We start from the raw sequence: 18,447 nt of genomic DNA on the forward strand, positions 1-18,447 counted from the left end.
TCTGGCAAACTGTTGGTACAATGCTACCTGGTTCTAAGGAAGCTTTTCTGAGGAACATTTCTGGGAGCTATGCAAACACACAAATGTTACAGAAATGCTAGCTGCTGTTCTGGAGTGGCACTAATGGCAACACGCCCTGGCTGCTAAATACCTTTGTGCTGCAGGTACCCAGCTTTCTTAGATTGTGTTGTAGTACACTGTGAAGTTGCATCCTTATTTTCAGCTTCCAGTGTGGCTGCGTTTACTATCTAGAAGAAATAGATTCTCAATATGTCGGGTTTGCTTTTTGTTGGTTTCATTCTCTGGGTTTGTCCTGGAGTTCAGTTTTTTGCCTATTGTTACAAGATGGGACTTGACAAATGTTTACGAATGTATGAGTTGTGAGGATAGTTGTATTATCTAATGAAAGCAAAATATTTGGTAAAACTCCTATACATGGCTAATCCACCCTATGCATTTGTGTGTGTATTTCTTTGGAAATAGCATCTACATTTTAATTACCTAGACAATATTCATGCACCGCATAGGAAGACAAAATTATCTGTGACAGACAGAAACTGTTCACCAGGAAAAGGAAAGAACACACTATATAGATCTTATGCTTTTTTGTCTAAACACAGCTAGAGCCCTAGCTTTAGGATGTAGAAAGATTCTAAAAGTATGTGAGCATGGGGAACTACAAAGCAGTTCTGTTAATCTCCTGTTTTGCATTTTCCCCACTTTCAGACTATGTAGAATATGTATTATATTAGTAGTATTCAAGTCTCAGAGGAAAACAGTTATGTGGATGCAGCATAGAAATCTGCAGAGCATATTGGGAACTTAATCTAAGGAATTCTAAATAAAATCTATAATTTTAGGCCAAACAAAATAATTGCAGTTGCATAGGTATTAAAAAACAACAACAACTGGCCAGTTCCTTAAAAGTCTTATATTCGTCAAAGCTGTATTGAATAAAGGAATTACACCAGCAGAGTATCTATTGTTTTCTATCATGTTTTGCATGTAATATTTGCAAACTGGAAATTTTGCAAAAGCTAAACAGCAACCAACATTTTTTTCTTAAATGAAAATGTGAATGAAACTTCCTTGATGGGTACAGCTCAGAGAGAACCAAGGTAAAGTGTGGGAGAGCAGTTTTCCATTTTAGCTCATCGATATACTCTTTGTAGGGAGCTGTTCTATTCCTGAGTATGGCAGCACTGTGAGAAGGAAAAGAGGTAGTGAATGAGACAGGTAAAAGAAGAAAAATAAATAAAGCTCATTGTAGTGGAATAGAAGAGTTCCATTCAGGCTGATCACAGGCTATTTTATTCAGCAGCTGTTCACTGAGGTGTAGAAAGCTGTACGTCTGCAAGGCCTTCTAGCTCGGAAAATGGTTGAAGAGAAGCTGGACATAGTGTATCAGTAAGTATTTGAACAAAAGCAGAAATTTCTTCTGTACTTTTTAATATTTATATATATATGCATATATAAAACAACCCAACAGCACTTCTTTAGTTAAATTATGGCACATAAAATTGATTGTTTAATTTGAAAAAATTCTGTGTCTCCTCCTTGATATGCTTCCTCAACCTGTCCTGAGAAACAGCTAACGAAATGAATCGCTCTGGTGATCATTGCAATCAGTTCACACCGGAACCAGAACACAAGGCTTCTCAGGTCATAGCAAGAGGGCAGATGTTTCTCCCCACAATTTCAAACATTCCAGGGCATTGTAAGGAGTACATAAATATTCAACACCACTTACAAAATTCTAAATGTTCAGCAGAGATAAAACTTGTTCCCCACATACAGGTATGCCTTCCAACTTACTCCCTTGTTACTGATTACAAACACACCTACGGCAGTTCCTTTTCTAAAGACGTCTTCCAAAGACAGAAAATGTCCATTAAGCGATATTCATCCTTCTTTTCAAATTAAACTGATGCATGACACATGATCATACACGGTACAATGTGCATCTAGAACAGAAAACTGAGAAGAAAATGGAGAAAATCAAAATAACGTTGACCAGAAAGACAAGACGAGGGCTCAGCTCTACCATATCCAGCATAGCCATGGCACAGGCAGTCGCCAGTCTGCTTTTATTGGTCTGAAGAACAGTTTTCCTGCTTTTTATAGTTAGGCTTGCAGGCATGGTTATCTAAATAATTTGCAAAAAATAAGACTTCATTGCAGTTCTGAGGATGAGATTGTGCTGCTGATATAGACGTTCACAGCTCTCAGGGGTGTCACGAGAATAACGTGTATTAGTAGTAAAGGACGAATTTGTGCCCCAAGAATTTAAGGTTAGAGCCATACCAGGCAATAACCTTACCTTAATGCATCAAACTCTATACCCAACAAATCGTGTTAGCCTGCTTCTCCAGCATCTATTTGCATCTGGGTCAAAAAACACTCAACCAACCTCTAAGGTAATGAGAGACCTCGCTTGCTTCTGAAGGTGACCCCCACAGTGCTGACGTTGCGTCTCAAATTGGTGACATTTCAGTGACTCCTGCAGGAATCGGCAGGCTGCAGCAAGGACCTAAAAACACTACAGGTGAAGACAGGCCAGCCTGCTGGTGCAGGCGGGTAGGAAGGCCCCGATGTTGAGTGTGCCATCGGCATGGAGCCCCAGAATGGGCCTTCTCCAGTCATGCAGAAACCTTCACACCAACACAGTTGAGTTTGTTTCCACCACTTTCTCACAAGGCAAATGCATCCCCCTCTCTCCCTTCCCAGCCGCCCCCCTACTTTCTGAACATATCAACAAAATATCAGCAAAATAAATAAACAAACAAACAAACACTTAGCCTCTGCTTCAGGGAAGCTGGCTCTCCAGGTTTCCACCTTGGCGGTGACCCGACTGGAGCTGGTAGGCATCAGTTTTCACAGCAAATGGTGGGTGCAGAGGGGCCTGGTAGCTCCCTGGCCCTGGCGGCAGGCTCCAGGCTGAACTGTCTCTCTCAACTGGCTGCACCCAGCTGTCATTGCACCAGGCCTGAGCCATAGCTGAAGGTGTAGCTGCTGGCCAGTGACAGGGACTGCTGGTGCTCCTCACCCTGCTCCGAGGGGTAGCTGGGAAACGTCTGTGCCCGGGAAACCTTCACTGAGCCGAGGCTGTGACCTGTGTGTGGGGGACATGGACACAAAATATGTAACTGGGCTTTAATTAATTTTAATGTACTTTAAGTCTTTTACCATGGACATGGACTTTGACAGGCTGATGTACTGCCAGGGCGCATGGAAAACAGACATGCCATATCAAGCCTTGCTGGGGTTGCAGAGCAGGGTTTTGTCTGTGTCTGAGAGCACAAATGAGTGATGGATGCCCAGCTGAGGCAGAAAATCCAGGACACGACAGAGGCACAATTTAAAGGCAGATTTTATTTTTTTTTAATAAATGTAGGATATCATATCTTTATGTTTCCTACTGTATACATCTCCATTATATTTGCTAGTTAGAGCTGATGAAGAAGTAATGCACTACTTATTTATCTAAAGCACTGCTTAAAGTGATGAAAGTAATGCCAGCAGTTTTAAAGGGATTTGTCACACAAACACCGCTTCATGTACTTACAGGCTTCTGAATAGGATGCCAGTTTGTCTGGTAAACACAGCATCATTGTCATTTCAAAAGGAATTGGAGGTGGGATATAGCCACATGGTAGAATACTGCTTGGGAATAGGATGCACAAGATCTTTCCTCAGACAAGCTTGTGAATCTTATATAATCATGGCTTGCTCACCCACAGTAAGTGAGATGGGAAACCACGAATGGGAAGCCTAGCCATTAAAAAGCCAATGACCAAACTTAGAACATTGCTGATTCTGTACCCTGATCATTTGCCTATCTCAAAATTCACTTTTAAAACTGTGATTTAATTAGTGACAAAAAGTTAAGTTCCAAAGTGTGTATCTTCATGCAACATATATTCTCCATTTTTTTTGGAAACATATATTGAAGCCTGGATTTAAAATAGTCTTGGATAATTAAAAAAAAAATCTTTAATACAAATATTATATGTAGAAATACAAAATCTTATTTTTCCTTTAACCACAGAGCTATTAATAAGTAACAGTTTAGACTCAATCGCTGAAGAACTCAGCTCACATTGCAACATTTCAAAACAGCTAACACCTTTCCAGACTGCCCCAGGAGTGTTGGAACCACGAATGATGTTGACTGGATTTGGCAAAACTTTGTCCTAACTTGTATTTGGAAAAGTTTGGCTATAAAATGTTACTTCTTGCTTCATGAAAAAACCTGTAATCTCCCTGAAGATGTGTTGACCAGAGCAACACTGGGTCCAAGAAAGAAAAAACTCAGCTGAATAAAAAGTAAATTAGAAGATATATCTCAGTGACAAGAAGACAATAAAACTAGAGAGTGAATTCCCAGTGGCACATTTAGGGGTCATAAAAATCCCTTCTTTTTTGTATGTGTGATGAATTTTGTATATGCCTTTTCACTGTTCACTCACTGGGTTAAATTGACATTGGCTATCAAAACCTGACTGAGATGCCAGGTTTAAATGTCTTCTGCTTCAAGAAGCTTTTCATAGAATCATAGAATCATTAAGGTTGGAACGGACCTTAAAGATCATCAAGTTCCAACCCCCCTGCCATGAGTAGGGAACCCTACCACTAGATCAGGTTGCACAAAACCTCATCCAGCCTGGCCCTAAAAACCTCCAGGGATGGGGCATCAACAACCTCCCTGGGCAACCCATTCCAGTGCCTCACCACCCTTATAGTGAAGAATTTCTTCCTAATATCTAACCTAAATCTCCCCTCTCTCAGTTTAAAACCCCTTGTCCTATCACTGACTTCTCTAATGAAAAGCCCCTCCCCAGCTTTCCTGTAGGCCCCTTTCAAGTACTGGAAGGCTGATATAAGGTCTCCCTGGAGCCTTCTCTTCTCTAGGCTGAACAGCCCCAACTCTCTCAGACTGTCTTCATAGCAGACGTGCTCCAGCCTTTGGTCATCTTGGTGGCCCTTCTCTGGACCCTTTCCAACAGGTCTGTATCTTTCTTGTGCTGAGGGCACCAGAACTGTACACAGTACTCCAGGTGGGGTCTGACCAGAGCAGAGTAGAGGGGCAGAATCACCTCCCTGGTCCTGCTGGCCATACTTTTGATGCAGCCCAGGATGCAGTTGCTCTCTGGGCTCCAGCACACACCAGCGGCTCATGTCAAGTTTCTCATCAACTACCACCCCCAAGTCCTTCTCCTCAGGACTGCTCTCTAGCCATTCAACCCCCAGCCTGTATTTGTGCCTGGGGTTGTGCCGACCCAGGTGCATGACCCTGCACTTGGCCTTGTTGAACTTCATGAAGTTGGCACTGGCCCACCTCTCCAGCCTGTCAAGGTCCCTCTGGATGGTGTCCCTTCCCTCTTGGGTGTCAACCACACACACACAGCTTGCTATCATCAGCAAATTTGCTGAGGATACACTCAATGCCACTGTCCATGTCTCCAACAAAGATGTTAAACAGCACTGAAGTGAAGAAGAGTGCCTCTACTAAACTAATACCTAGTCAAGGTATCTAGGCAGGCTCTTGTAATACAGAAGTTAAATTTGAACCTATCAAGGTTAAAAAGCAAATTAGGTTCAGGTCTTCCATTTCCTGGATTTGTGCCTCAGCTGCTAGTACATCCCTTACTGTTCTTTAAAAGAAAATGTATAGCTGCTAAATCTCAAAAAGGGGCAGATGTTAGCCATTCTGTAACCAAAGGGGTTAATGAGGATAAGAGGCTTCTTCCCTGATGGCTACGATATGTAGTCATGGAGAGAGAGAAACAGTCACAGATCCAAAAGATTAAAAGATGCACTCAGCAGCACAAAAAGAACTAAGGCTCCTGGTCGAGGCTCAAGCTGAACAGTATGATTTTAATCAATGGAGGAGATTGGTTCAAATGAAATGAAAAAGCTGTGGGTAATAGACAGCTTGTGAGTTTAGGAAGGAATGGCTCTATCCAATATAGAATCAGTAAGACAGCCAGTAAGACATCTTCAATGGATGTCCAATTTAAATGCCTCTATGCAAATGCACGTAGCACGGGAAATAAACAAAAGGAGTTGCAGATGTGTGCAAGCCTGCAGGGCTATGATGTTATTGGCATCACTGAGACATGGTGGGATGACTCCTATGACTGAAGTGTGGGAATGGATGGATACAAGCTCTTTAGGAAAGACATGAAGAGAGTGTATGCTTGCAGCCCAGAAAGCCAACCATACAAGGGGCTGCATCAAGTGTGGTCAGCAGCTTGAGGAAGGTGATTCTGCCCCTCTACTCTGCTCTCATGAGACACCACCTGGAGTACTGTGTCCAGTTTAGGGGCCCTCAATATAAGAAGGTCATGGAGCTGTTGGAGGGAGTCCAGAAAAGGGCCACAAAGATGATCCAAGGAGGAGAGAGATAGGGTTGTTCAGCCTGGAGAAGGCTCCAGGGAGACCTTATAGCAGCTGTCTGGTACCTGAAGGAGCTACAGGAAAGCTGGAGAGGTACTTTTTACAAGGGCATGCAGTGATACAACAAGGAGTGATGACTTGAAACTAGAAGAGGGGATACTTAAGTTAGGCAAGAAATTCTTTAGTGTGAGGGTGGTCAGATACTGGAACAGGTTGTCCTGGAAAGCTGTGGGTGCCCTTTCCCTAGAAGTGTTCAAGGGCAGGTTGGATGGAGCTTTGAGCAGCCTAGTCTAGTGGGAGGTGTCCCTGCCCATGGCAGGGAGGTTGTAATGAGATGATCTTTAAGGTCCCTTGCAGTCCAAACTGTTCTATGATTTGAATATGATAGAAATATTTGGTTGATGGATATTTCTACCACAAGAGCTGCATCAGCTTGTGAATCATAGAATCATAGAATCATAGAATCATAGGGGTTGGAAGGGACCTCAAAAGATCATCTAGTCCAAGCCCCCTGCCAGAGCAGGGTCATCTAGAGCACATCACACAGGAATGCATCCAGGTGGGTTTTGAATGTCTCCAGAGAAGGAGACTCCACAACCTCCCTGGGCAGCCTGTTCCAGTGCTCTGTCACTCTCACAGTAAAAAAATTTTTTCGAATATTCACCTTGAACCTCCTATGCTCCAATTTGATCCCATTGTGATAGCTTAAGTAGCTAATATACTGTTTAAATGTAATAGGAGAGCAAGTATTTAAAAAAAATCTTTGGAAACACACAGTCAATTAAACCAATCTGACCTTTAGTCAATATATTAGTTTTGTTATATTATTCAAGATATTACTTTAAAATACTTCCTATTTTCTGTAGGGATACAGATGAAATAATGCTATTTTTTTTTTTCTGTACATAATATTTACAAGCAATTCACATAATTTGTAGGTGTTGAAAGAATTGTCACCATTGCCATTCCCTAAGACATGCATTTTCTTTATTTCAAAATATTGACATGTAAATTCACTCTTCACAAGACTCCAGCATTTTTGTGCCAACATTGGAATGTTAAAAACTTTTTCCTTAAGACTAAAAATTTTGATATATTGTAAATTTGCTGGTTTTATATTGCCTATTTGTCTTCCTTTCAGAAAGATAAATATTTGATGGAATGAAATCCAAAATTATTTTAGAAAATATAGAAGTTGGACCCCATCTGTGCTCTCTGGAATTTTAATTCCTACTGCAGCTAAATTCAAGGGAAAATTTGTTTTTCTTTATTTGGAACTGAAACAGGCCCACAATATGCTGTAATGTAGTGTATGCTATTTTTCCATTTCCATCTGTCCTTTCCATTGCAATTTTTGTGAATGACAGCATAATAATTGCTATGCCAATTAATGCCCTTCCAATCCCACTGCATCATTGCTGTAAAATAGATGTTTTGCTTCATAGCAGTTTGTCCTGCTATGAGACTTTAGCTATTTCAGTCATCTAACACCAGGAATGCAAAAGCTGCTTTGTCATCAACAGCTCAATAAAAGACACTGTATATTCAATACAGAGGGTTGGCAGAATTCTAACCAGCATCATTTTATAAATAGGATAACAGCAACCACTTATTTTCTGCCTCAAATGGAAGTATCCTTTTTCATGCAATAATAGCCAAATAGCTGATTTGAGATTGTAGTAGGGTTTTTTTGAAGTACATTTTCTTCATTCAGAATAAAATGTGGAACCTCTTTCTTTGCAACAAAAGCTCTTAGAGGATAAAAGCTTCCATCTAAAAGAAGCAGTCATAATAATTCAGTTTCTTGCAGTAAGTGTTATATTTTCCCTAGTGGGCTTTCAGAACATAATTACAGTGCCTTTCCCTTTTTGTCCTTTGTCTTAGAAAAAATGCTGCAAAGCAAGACATGCTTTTCCACCTAAGCCATTTCCTCAGTATAATCCCTGGACCTCCTCTGAAATAAATGGGATCTTTCATTGATGCTGGGCAAGTCCTTGAAGAACTTAAATCTAGATTAAAGGCCGGTACCAGTTTGGTGAACTTTACTGGCAGAAGGGCTGCATTTATTTTGAGTGACAATTGTGTGAGGAAACAACATACAGCTTCTTCCTTCTTACTAACATTTTTCTCCTCAAACATCTGTTAGTTAATTGAGATTTTTCCACCTTCTTACACGATCCTTTGTGGAGAAATCCTCTTTGCCTATATTTCACTAGTTACCAGACTGTTCTTTTTATTGTCAACAACAGAATTTTCCAACTAATATTTTTAAAAAGAAAAGGTTGCTTTACAATGCAACAAGTGGTTTACTTTATTTGGTCTCAGCTTGCATTGATTGATTCACAGAAAATCATTTTGAACAATGATGTTTGTCTATAACATTTATAGAAACAACCATAGTCATCACAAAGCTCATCCTCCTGGAATCTCAGAGCACGCCCAAGTACAAATACACAAAACATAATACTAATAAAGATATTCAATTGTCTTTAATTTAATGACTTCAATTTTGAGCTCATAATCTTGGGAATGGAAATGCCAATTTCTATTTTCAAAAATAAAGTTTATTATTATTGCCTAGAAAAGTAAAACTGCATTAGAAGAACATCATTTTGTTTGCAAAGTCATCTGTTCAGAGGCTAAGAAATCCCAGCTGAAAGCTTGCAGTGTAGATGCAAAAGTCTGCTTCTTTATTTTACTTAATGACTATCTATTATGAGGTACGTAAAAGGCCTGCAGCAGAAGCTGAAAGACAGGAGTCTCTTGGTTCTATTAAATTTTAATCATTGTACCACAAGAATATACACTTGTATGTGAAAGATCTTGTATTAGAAGACTTAGTCACAGGGTTTCAAAATGGTCCTGCATCAGAGGAGTAGTCTGGTGGTGACAGTGTTCACCTGCATTTCATAGAATCATAGAATCATAGAATCATAGAATTACACATTGCTCACAGGTCATTGCCCAACCAAACTTTCTGATAACAAAACTAATCTGAGAAAAACCATGCCAACTCTTAGCCTTGTGTCACCAGACAATGCTGACGCAGAGGCTACATGTGGAGAATAGCCATGGGAAAAGAAAAAGGGCCTCCTCTATCTGTAAAGAAGTAGATAAAACAATATGAGACCAGCTAAGGGCCAGGGCTTGCTGTGAGCAGCACTGTGAATGTTGACAAAAATCAGAACACTGTTTATCATGTGTTTGGTGTGTGATTGGCTACATCCTGGCAATCCAAGGTCTATGTATGTGCCAAGGAGCAGGTGTGAGTGTTGTTTACATTCTCTGTAGTCTGATTTCTAATTCTCAACTCCCACTGTAAGAGTATATAAGGGAGCATTTTTTTCATAATAAATGATTCCATTGCTTCTCACCCTGGAGTCTGTGTCTCAACCATCACAGCTACCAGCTGTCACTCAGTTCTTGCTCTTGCTCCTCAGCCAGTAGAACAATTTCTAGGGCTCTTGCAGACCAGATGACCAAAGTGCTTCAGTCTGCTAAGCAACCTTTCAGTCACAATGGCAGAACTGAGTGACAGTGAATGGCAGTGCAGGCAGAAGGGAGAAAAGGAATATTTTCAGTGGATTTTTGCATTACATAAAGTGTAATGTTGAACCTTACCCACAGGCAAAGGGGAGTTTTAAGAGGACTTCTACATCGCAGATGAGTGCTCTAACCAAAGAACATCAGATGAGAGAGTGCTTAGAATTCTTGAGTTGGAAAAGAAAACCGTAATCTTTTCCTCATTTAGAAAACAAAAAGGTTTGACACCTGCCTTCTGGTTAATATTTTGAATTCTTAATTCAAACCAGAAACAAAAATCTCCCAATAAGCAGGAGCAAGGGAGTCTTTAAAAGCTCATCCCTGCACAACTTCTTTTTTTTTTTTTTCCTTTTTCATTTAGCTGAGTACTGCAAGTTTTCTTTTAGAAGTTGTGATCGATCTACTTATATGTACATCAATCACTTCTGTTACTAGGAAACCATTGGGTTTTTCCTCTAAAGAATTGTTATAAATAAGCACCATGTCATGAAATAAGGTCCTTGTGCATACTGCCTCTGCTTCCAACATAATTAAGATCAAGAAAAATTTAATTTTGGTGTAATTTGCCAGGTTACATTAAATTATCTTGATGAATCATTCATACCTAATTGCTTTGGACTACAGCTTCATTGCATTCTATGATCCTGAGAGTAAATTTAAATAAAGAATGAAGGAAGCTTAGTAACACCTTTCCAAGGTCCTGTCCTGGAACAAGAAAAAAAATTAAAAAACCATATGTAAGCCATAGGAAAATACTCCCCCAATTCTACTACTTCATGTCACAAAGTGTGTTTTAATCAATTTCCTCTGCTTCAGAAGAACTGTAGAGAAGAGTTAATTTTGTATTCTTGAAAACAGCTCTGGCATCAAAAAGCTACAAAATCCACAAATAGTATTTTTCTTCTTCTCTCAACCAATACGACTCAAATATGACACAAAAACCACTACTGAAGCAGGATGCATAGAAAGCCGTGGAACCTAAATGATTTACTGAATTTTTTTCCCTGTATCTTCAGTCTCAAAATCCTTAGTGCTGACCTACAACATAACTATGGAGATGCTGCAGCACCTTAGATTCCATAAGGCTGCTCAGCTGTATGGGCATTACTACAAAATACCAGTGTATTTAGCACAAATTTGAATAAAAGTATTGATTGCAATTTAGAATTTCCTTTACATGACATACTAAAGTTTTAAAAAAAGGCTGAATAAAAATTTAATTCTAGAAAATTACTACTTAGAAATCTTAAGCCAACTAGGAATAATTGGATTATTTAATTATTTTACCATAATTATTTCTTTTTATTAATTTTATTTCAACATGTGAACGTAGTTAATTGTATTTTTAAAAATGTAACTTGAAGGTAAACATATGAACCATTGAATCATAGAATGGGTTGGGTTGGAAGGGACCTTAAAGATCATCTCATTACAACCTCCCTGCCATGGGCAGGGACACCTCCCACTAGACTAGGCTGCTCAAAGCCCCATCCAACCTGCCCTTGAACACTTCTAGGGAAGGGGCACCCACAGCTTCCCAGGACAACTTGTTCCAGTGTCTGACCACCCTCACACTAAAGATTTTCTTCCTAATTTCTAACCTACATCTCCCCTCTTCTAGTTTCAAGTCATTACCCCTTGTCGTATCACTGCATGCCTTTGTAAAAAGTTCCTCCCCCATGCCTCTTATATACAGACTGCAGTGGTCCTTACCGAGAGTAATTGATTTAATCGTTACATATTTTTACACTTCTGCTATTGTTGCAATTTGAAACAAGCCTCCTTTCTCCCTCTGTTCTGAGTCCAGCTCCTTTACTCTACCAACACAGTAGACGGAGGCATAATCATGTTCTAACTTAATACAAAATTAGGCTAAGGTCCAACTTTGCTTCAAACAGTATTTTCCAGATTAAAAGCATGAGAAAGAAAGGTTTCCATGTCTGATTTCACAGATTCTGCAAAAGTGAAATTTTCTGCAATTATACATTAAAAGTTCAGTTTATAGATACCAGAGTATTTGTCAGGCAACCCTGTTCTATGCTAACACTGCACTGAGCAAGCAGTTAGGATGAATCAATTCCAGAGCCATCTTCCATCCCACACTACTCTGTGATATGATGCAATACTTTATTTCCAGCCATTTTGCTTTCTAAGACAAAATAAATTTTGGGGGAAGATAAAACAACTAAGCTTCAGTAAGAATATTAGTCTTGACAGTACTTTGTCTTACGGGGTCATAGCAAGCCAAAGGAAACTCAGAAAAAGTACCCTGCTACTGGAAAACTGAGAAGTGGGAAGAATATATAGGTAGTGATAAAAGAAAGAAACATGAAAGATAGATAAAAGTGTGTGAATTCAGTTGCTGTGTCTCAAGTCACCATTTTCTGCTATATTAAAGCAGGTAAAACTACACACTTCACTGTCTTTTTCTCTTGATTCTTGTATACAGCAACGAGTCACTTTAAGAGTCAAATGATTGTTGACCTCTGGGCATAAAGAGATTTCTAGTGTAATTTTCTTCTACATTCTTGAAAACTACATCTACCAGAGTAATTTAAATTAGGTAGCTATGTATGCAATGTCATAATCTTAGTTTACCAACTTCTTGTCTCAGCATTCACTATTCCCATCCTCCAAATGCTTTTGTTGCATTTTTATCACAGCTAAATGTCCAGTCAAAACACAGATTTTATCAGATACCTTGTTAAAAAAAATCAACCCCTAGACCTGTTACTGATTTAGCATGAAGCATCTTATCAAAAAAGTCAATGCAAAAATGTAAATTTATACATTGCATTTGATTTTGATTATATGGAATATCTCAGTGTTAAGTATTTATTGCATTTCAAACCATGTTGACATGGACACACCCTTGCACAAAACAATATCCAGGCCTCATTCAATTCTACTGATACTACAGAGGTGAAGTGAAATAGTGAATTTCTAGTTTCATATTAGAGTATCTAGTCAAAATGAAGGAAAAAAAAATACTTACATTGACAAAAAGTGTATGAAGTGGAGATAGTCCGTTGCCTTTGAAAATAGGACGCTACTGGAGGCTGATTGCTTAGTACTGTTCTATCTTGTTGCTGTTACAATTCTGCTGATCTTTAGTGTGGCAAATATTGCCTGGCCAGGTAGTATTTTTATTATAAAAAATCCATTCACAAATACTTGTAACTAGCATATAAAAAAAAATTGCCATAAAATGAAATTCAGCACATGAGGTCTGAAGCTAGAGAGAAAATTTGGTTTGCTAGGATGGAGAAATTATGCTTTCCACCACATTTTTATATGAGTAAAATACAGCTTTGATTGGAAAACAAACTAAAAAAAAAACAACTGGCAGGTGGTAGAGTTTACATTACTTGATGCAGGAAAAGATGGGCACAAGGGATTTTACCACTCCATATGGATACCTATTCTACAACTATTAATTTTAAGATACAATTTTATCATGTGAGTATAATGTGATAACTAAACACATATAAAATATGAAGTCTAAGACATTGAGGGTAGGAATTGTGATGCAGCTGAGTCCTTCCTATAGCACTTTCTTTGCACACCTCATGAACCAGGCAAATAGGGAGATATAGGGTATCAAAACTAAACCTTACCAAAACCAACCAACCAAAGAAGAAAACCCAAATCCAAAACATGCTTTGTGCCTGATTGGCTTTCACTGTGGTGTCAGACGTGCTCTACTTCTGGGCTGTTCAAAGAAAATGCCTGGCTGTTGAAAATGGTTATGAGCTGGAACTGGACCACTCCTTTTAGGATCGGCTGTGCCTTAAATTACCTCAGCAAATTGTTGCACTGCACCCTCAGTCCTCCTTGAGTTCTGCTAGTGCTCCTCACTGCACAAAACCAGCAAAAGTCATAATCTCTTTTGATCATATACTTTTGTCAGAGTTGTCCCATTACTGCACTTCCCTACAAGTATTTAAGGACAAAGTGTTGTTCAAATTGTAGGCAATGTGTTCAAAAGCCAGGACTCTGGTAAAACCTAATTCATTATATTTATGATGTACAATTATTCTTCCTTATGTGCATTTTGATGGAAATGGGAAGAAGAAGGTGGTTTGTGGGAGGTAGTAAAAATGTAGTCCCTAGTTTAATAAAATGAGTTACTTCAACCGACTGAAGATTTTCCATGATTTCTTTTTCCTGTCACCAATGAGCCAATGAGAGAGGATAATAAATGTTACATTAATATATGCAGGGATGAAACACAGTTTTTAGAACCTTTCAAACTCTGTTCTATTTTTTACCCATGCATTGAAAGCATTTGTTAAACCATTTGTTATTCAGATTTAAGCTTTCTATGAAATAGCTTACTATGAAATAGTCCTTGGAAATATTCTTTTGAGGGCCTTAATGTTATTTCAAGCTACAACCAGATAGTAATAGTAGATGTCATATAAAAGAGAAAATATTGCATTGGCTCATAATTAGGTCTCTGGCAATAATTAAGAAGCTATGTCAATTACTCGAAGACAAAAACACACACCTCTCCAGCAGTTCTAAGGAAAAAAAGATGAAAAGACAATTTTTTTTTTTTTTTTAAATAAAAGAGACTCAAGACTACAAGCATTTTATCTAAAATGTAACATTGCTTGAATTTCTTCAAAATATATTTCACCTTTCACTATACCTGCTTAGAACAACTTAAAAAGAGACTGAATTACTGAAAAACTCTAACTACAAATTTAGGACTGCTTTGATACTTTCCCACTAAAATAACAAAGACAATCTACTGAATGACACTCAGTCATTAAACATGTCTGTAAATTAAAGATGCTTCTTAGACTAGATGCATCACTGGTGCAAACCCAATGAAAACATGATGATGGATAATTGTAAAGATAGAAAAATATTACAGAGATATCAAAAAAGTGTGTTAAAAACACACTCTCTCTTTTCCTGCTATCATCTTTGCTGGAAAAAACTCATATTATGCAATTCTGGAAGTAGAAAATAGTTTTGAAAAAGCTGTAAACCAAATAAACATACCCACAAGAGAGAATCTGTCAGTTTAAATGATAGTATCATTATGTGTTTAATGTCTGGTTGTTCAAGGAAGTTGTAAAGCTCTATCCAAAAAAGTAATTATTTTCTAGGAGGGAATTTTGCAGACTACCAATATGCAATAGCAAATTAGTATTCATTAGTATGTATTATTAGTGTTATTTAATATTTTATAGTGAAACTTAAGCTGAGATTTAAAAGATTGATTAGAAGAAACTAGTACTTTGAATATTTCTAAAATTTTTATTTGTTTTGGATATTCCTCAATCATTATTTCATCTGTCACAAGCAGACTTCTTGAATATTTTCTGAAAAATAATACTTAATTCCTCCTTTATTTTTACATGATTTAGTTCAGATTTCTCACATTTCACAGTTTACTCAGGATAGCCTAGGCAGGATTCACCAAAGCAAAACCAGAAACTCTTACCTATTTAAAACATCTCTAGGCCCAAATACATAGTATAAAAATTCACCATTAATAGTAGAATTTGAATCCTTCTGTTAAAACTGATGCAACTTGAATATGCTTGGAATAAGTATCGTAGCAGATCCCATCCTGAGCTAGCTCAACAGACCTGATGCTAATTGATGACATTGCAACAGTGACCATTTCCAGTCAGTGGTATTTAACTGAAGATCCTTCCATCTCCATGCTCTGTTCAGTGTTCAGACTGAGAATAAAAATGCTAATAAAGATGGTATTGCATTTTTTAAAATTACTTGTCTTTAGTTAGCCAAGTATTCTCTTGAGATAAAGTGACATGAATTTATATTAATTGGAAATCAAACTCTATAATTTTCAGATGGGAATCATCCACAATCTACACAAAAAAGACAGAAATGAATTTCATAATAGATAATTAAGGTATACTTTGAGAAATTCTCTATTAGGAAACTGTATATGCATAATTTTGGGGACAGATAGATAAGATGTCCTGCACTGTCCCATGTCTTCTTCTGAGTCACTTGGTAGAAGCCATTAGAATTGGCAGAATAGTTCATTAGATGGATGTATGTCTAATCCATCAGGAAAGTTACTAGGTTCCTTCCCAAAGCTTGGCTTCTGTGCAATCACTGAAGGTGCTGGGCACAAGTGAAAGGTTTCTGTCTCTATTGAGCATAATAGAACTTTGAGTTCTTTGTTTCCTTGCAAAGATTACATGTATGAAATATGTGGAAATGAGGCAGTTCACAAAGGCTAAACAAATTCTTTTCCTCTGTAATTTATTCTCTAAAATAAATATGTTCATTGATTTTAGATTATGTAAGTTTAATTGGAATAAAGCAATGCAATGAAGCACTCAGGAAAGTTAATTAATTTGTCATGACTTTATAAATAATTTTTGCTAGCTGTAAAAGCCTTCAATTGCTCACTAGGAAATAAAAAAACAATGGCTGTAATTCACTGAGGGATGCAAGTGATGGCTCTTTTTTTTTTTCCTTTTTTTTTTTTCCCCTGAAAAATGGTTCAATGTGAACAAGCTGTGTTATTTGCATCAGACTTGTGTAAAAATAGAGAAAAGGCACAGAGGTAAATCTTGAAAAGGTGTGACAAACTGCTTGAAGTGCTTGTGCCTGCAGATGGGAGGAGACCCTTTTTCTTCAATCTCTTGGATGAGATAATAAACAGATTAAGGAAATACATTTTCTCCATTCGAATAAGCACAGAAATAAATAGTATATCAAAACCAAAAATAATAATAAGACAGGCTGGAATTACCACCCACATGTCTTCTCTCTTGAAATTTGTTATTAAACCTGTAAATATTCTCGCTCATGTTTTGTCTTTTCTGTTCCGCATCTCTCTGAAACAGCTTTTTTAATATTTTTTTATTATTATTATTTCCCCCCCCCTGATATTCCTTTTGTGGCCACTGAAATCACAGGAGCTGTAAAAGCAGCACAGCAGCAGCCCCTTCAGCCACTTTCCTTAAGCCCGGCTGCTGGGAAGAGAGTCCTGACAAACCCCAGTGCATTCTGGCAAATCGACTGATCTGCCAAATCAGGAAGCGCTAGAGAACTGTTATCTCCTAAGTGACATTGATTCTGCCCTCTCTCACTGCCTATTAGTTAAATGTTACTAAAGCAAGCTAAGAAATGAAAAAAACCCCACCAAAACCAAATGCGCCCATAGCACACGGCAATAACCAGCAATGAAAATCAGAACATGACATGTACAAAGTAATTAAGCTGCACACAGACATTTTGAGAAAAGAGTGTCTTACATTAAAGCAAGACTTTTTCCTGATGGTGATTTTGCTATTGGTTTTAACTGGAAAAGAGCTGTAATGCAGAAGTTAAATGGATTATGACTGTCTGTAGTCATAACGTACAGATAGCAGATGACAAGGTTAACAAATATGAAACTTACACAAGGGTTGAACATCAAAGATACTGGTGTTGGGTAGCAGTTTAGCTAAGAGCAAGATGGATGGCATGAAGCTATAAGCAGTAGAAAGGAAATATATGTAACATTAAGGATCCACTCAGTGCTCCAGTCATTTTTAGCTCTTTCATTGCTGCTTAGAATACACTAAGACACAAAAGAGACTAGAAGGAGCTTTGTCTTCCTCCACCATGACTTGTTTCCTGTGCTATTTATACTCCTAGTGCCTAACAGACCAGAGCAGCGTATAATGTAGAAGAATACAATATGAGATGGTATTCTTGAGTTATGGTACTACTTCTTCAAGAACACTGAAAGAAATTATCAACTTGCACCTAAATTTTCAGGTGTATTAGAACAGTACTAGAAGTCTAAAAGGAGGGAAATAAATAATAGAAAACAAGTAGCTTTCCAGCAGGACAAAATAGGGAATTTAGGGAGCTAGAAATCACAGCTAGCTGTGATTTAAAAGGAAGTTAAAGTATAACTTTAGCAGGAGTGACTCTGAAGATACTGTATCGGATGACATGATGAAATACTTTTACATTAAGGCAAAATGGCAGGTTGCAAAAGATTACTGTATAAGGTACTGGCTCCAGGTTGCAAGCATAAAGCCTAACTAAAATTAAACATATATATCCTCTATTTTAAGAGTATACTGAGGATAATTTCAAGGGGAAGAAATGTTAAAAAAACTCAAAAAGCAATTTCATAAAATAAAGAAGAAAATAAAGAAGAAAGCAAACAACTTTTCCCAGTTATTTTCAATTTATATCATTGTAGCTTACACCTCTCTGGAAAAAAATAATACTTTTAAACCAGTAATTGTGAGGACTTTTGCTCATTGGTTGTTAAACAGAATAGAGCAGTAATGAAGAGTTCTCAGTTGAGTCCTCAAACTGAGGTGTGAGATAACTCTCAGGGAACAAGTATGCTATCAACAAGAACATTTTAATAATTAATATCAAGGGAAGAACAAGAATTAAATCTTTTATGTTACAGCTCACACCAGTGATAACTGCACCATCTGGATTACTCAGGACACTGATTTTGCATTATAAAATCACCATATTTATATCCCATCGCTA

The 18,447-nt window shown here is 37.9% G+C and overlaps 1 protein-coding gene across 1 annotated transcript in view; it reads right to left on the reverse strand.

Moving 5' to 3' along the window:
- Nucleotides 1-2,721: 2,721 nt before the first annotated feature.
- DOK6 (docking protein 6) overlaps nucleotides 2,722-18,447 on the reverse strand; it is a 242,296-nt gene continuing 226,570 nt past the window's right edge. The window contains exon 8 of the mRNA XM_051612120.1: nucleotides 2,722-3,112. Within this exon, the coding sequence (XP_051468080.1) occupies nucleotides 2,973-3,112 (140 nt within the window). The 3' untranslated portion in view covers nucleotides 2,722-2,972. The remainder of the gene's footprint in view (nucleotides 3,113-18,447) is intronic.

This window comes from Apus apus, chromosome 2 (assembly GCF_020740795.1).
Source record: "Apus apus isolate bApuApu2 chromosome 2, bApuApu2.pri.cur, whole genome shotgun sequence".
Classification (NCBI taxonomy): domain Eukaryota; kingdom Metazoa; phylum Chordata; class Aves; order Apodiformes; family Apodidae; genus Apus; species Apus apus.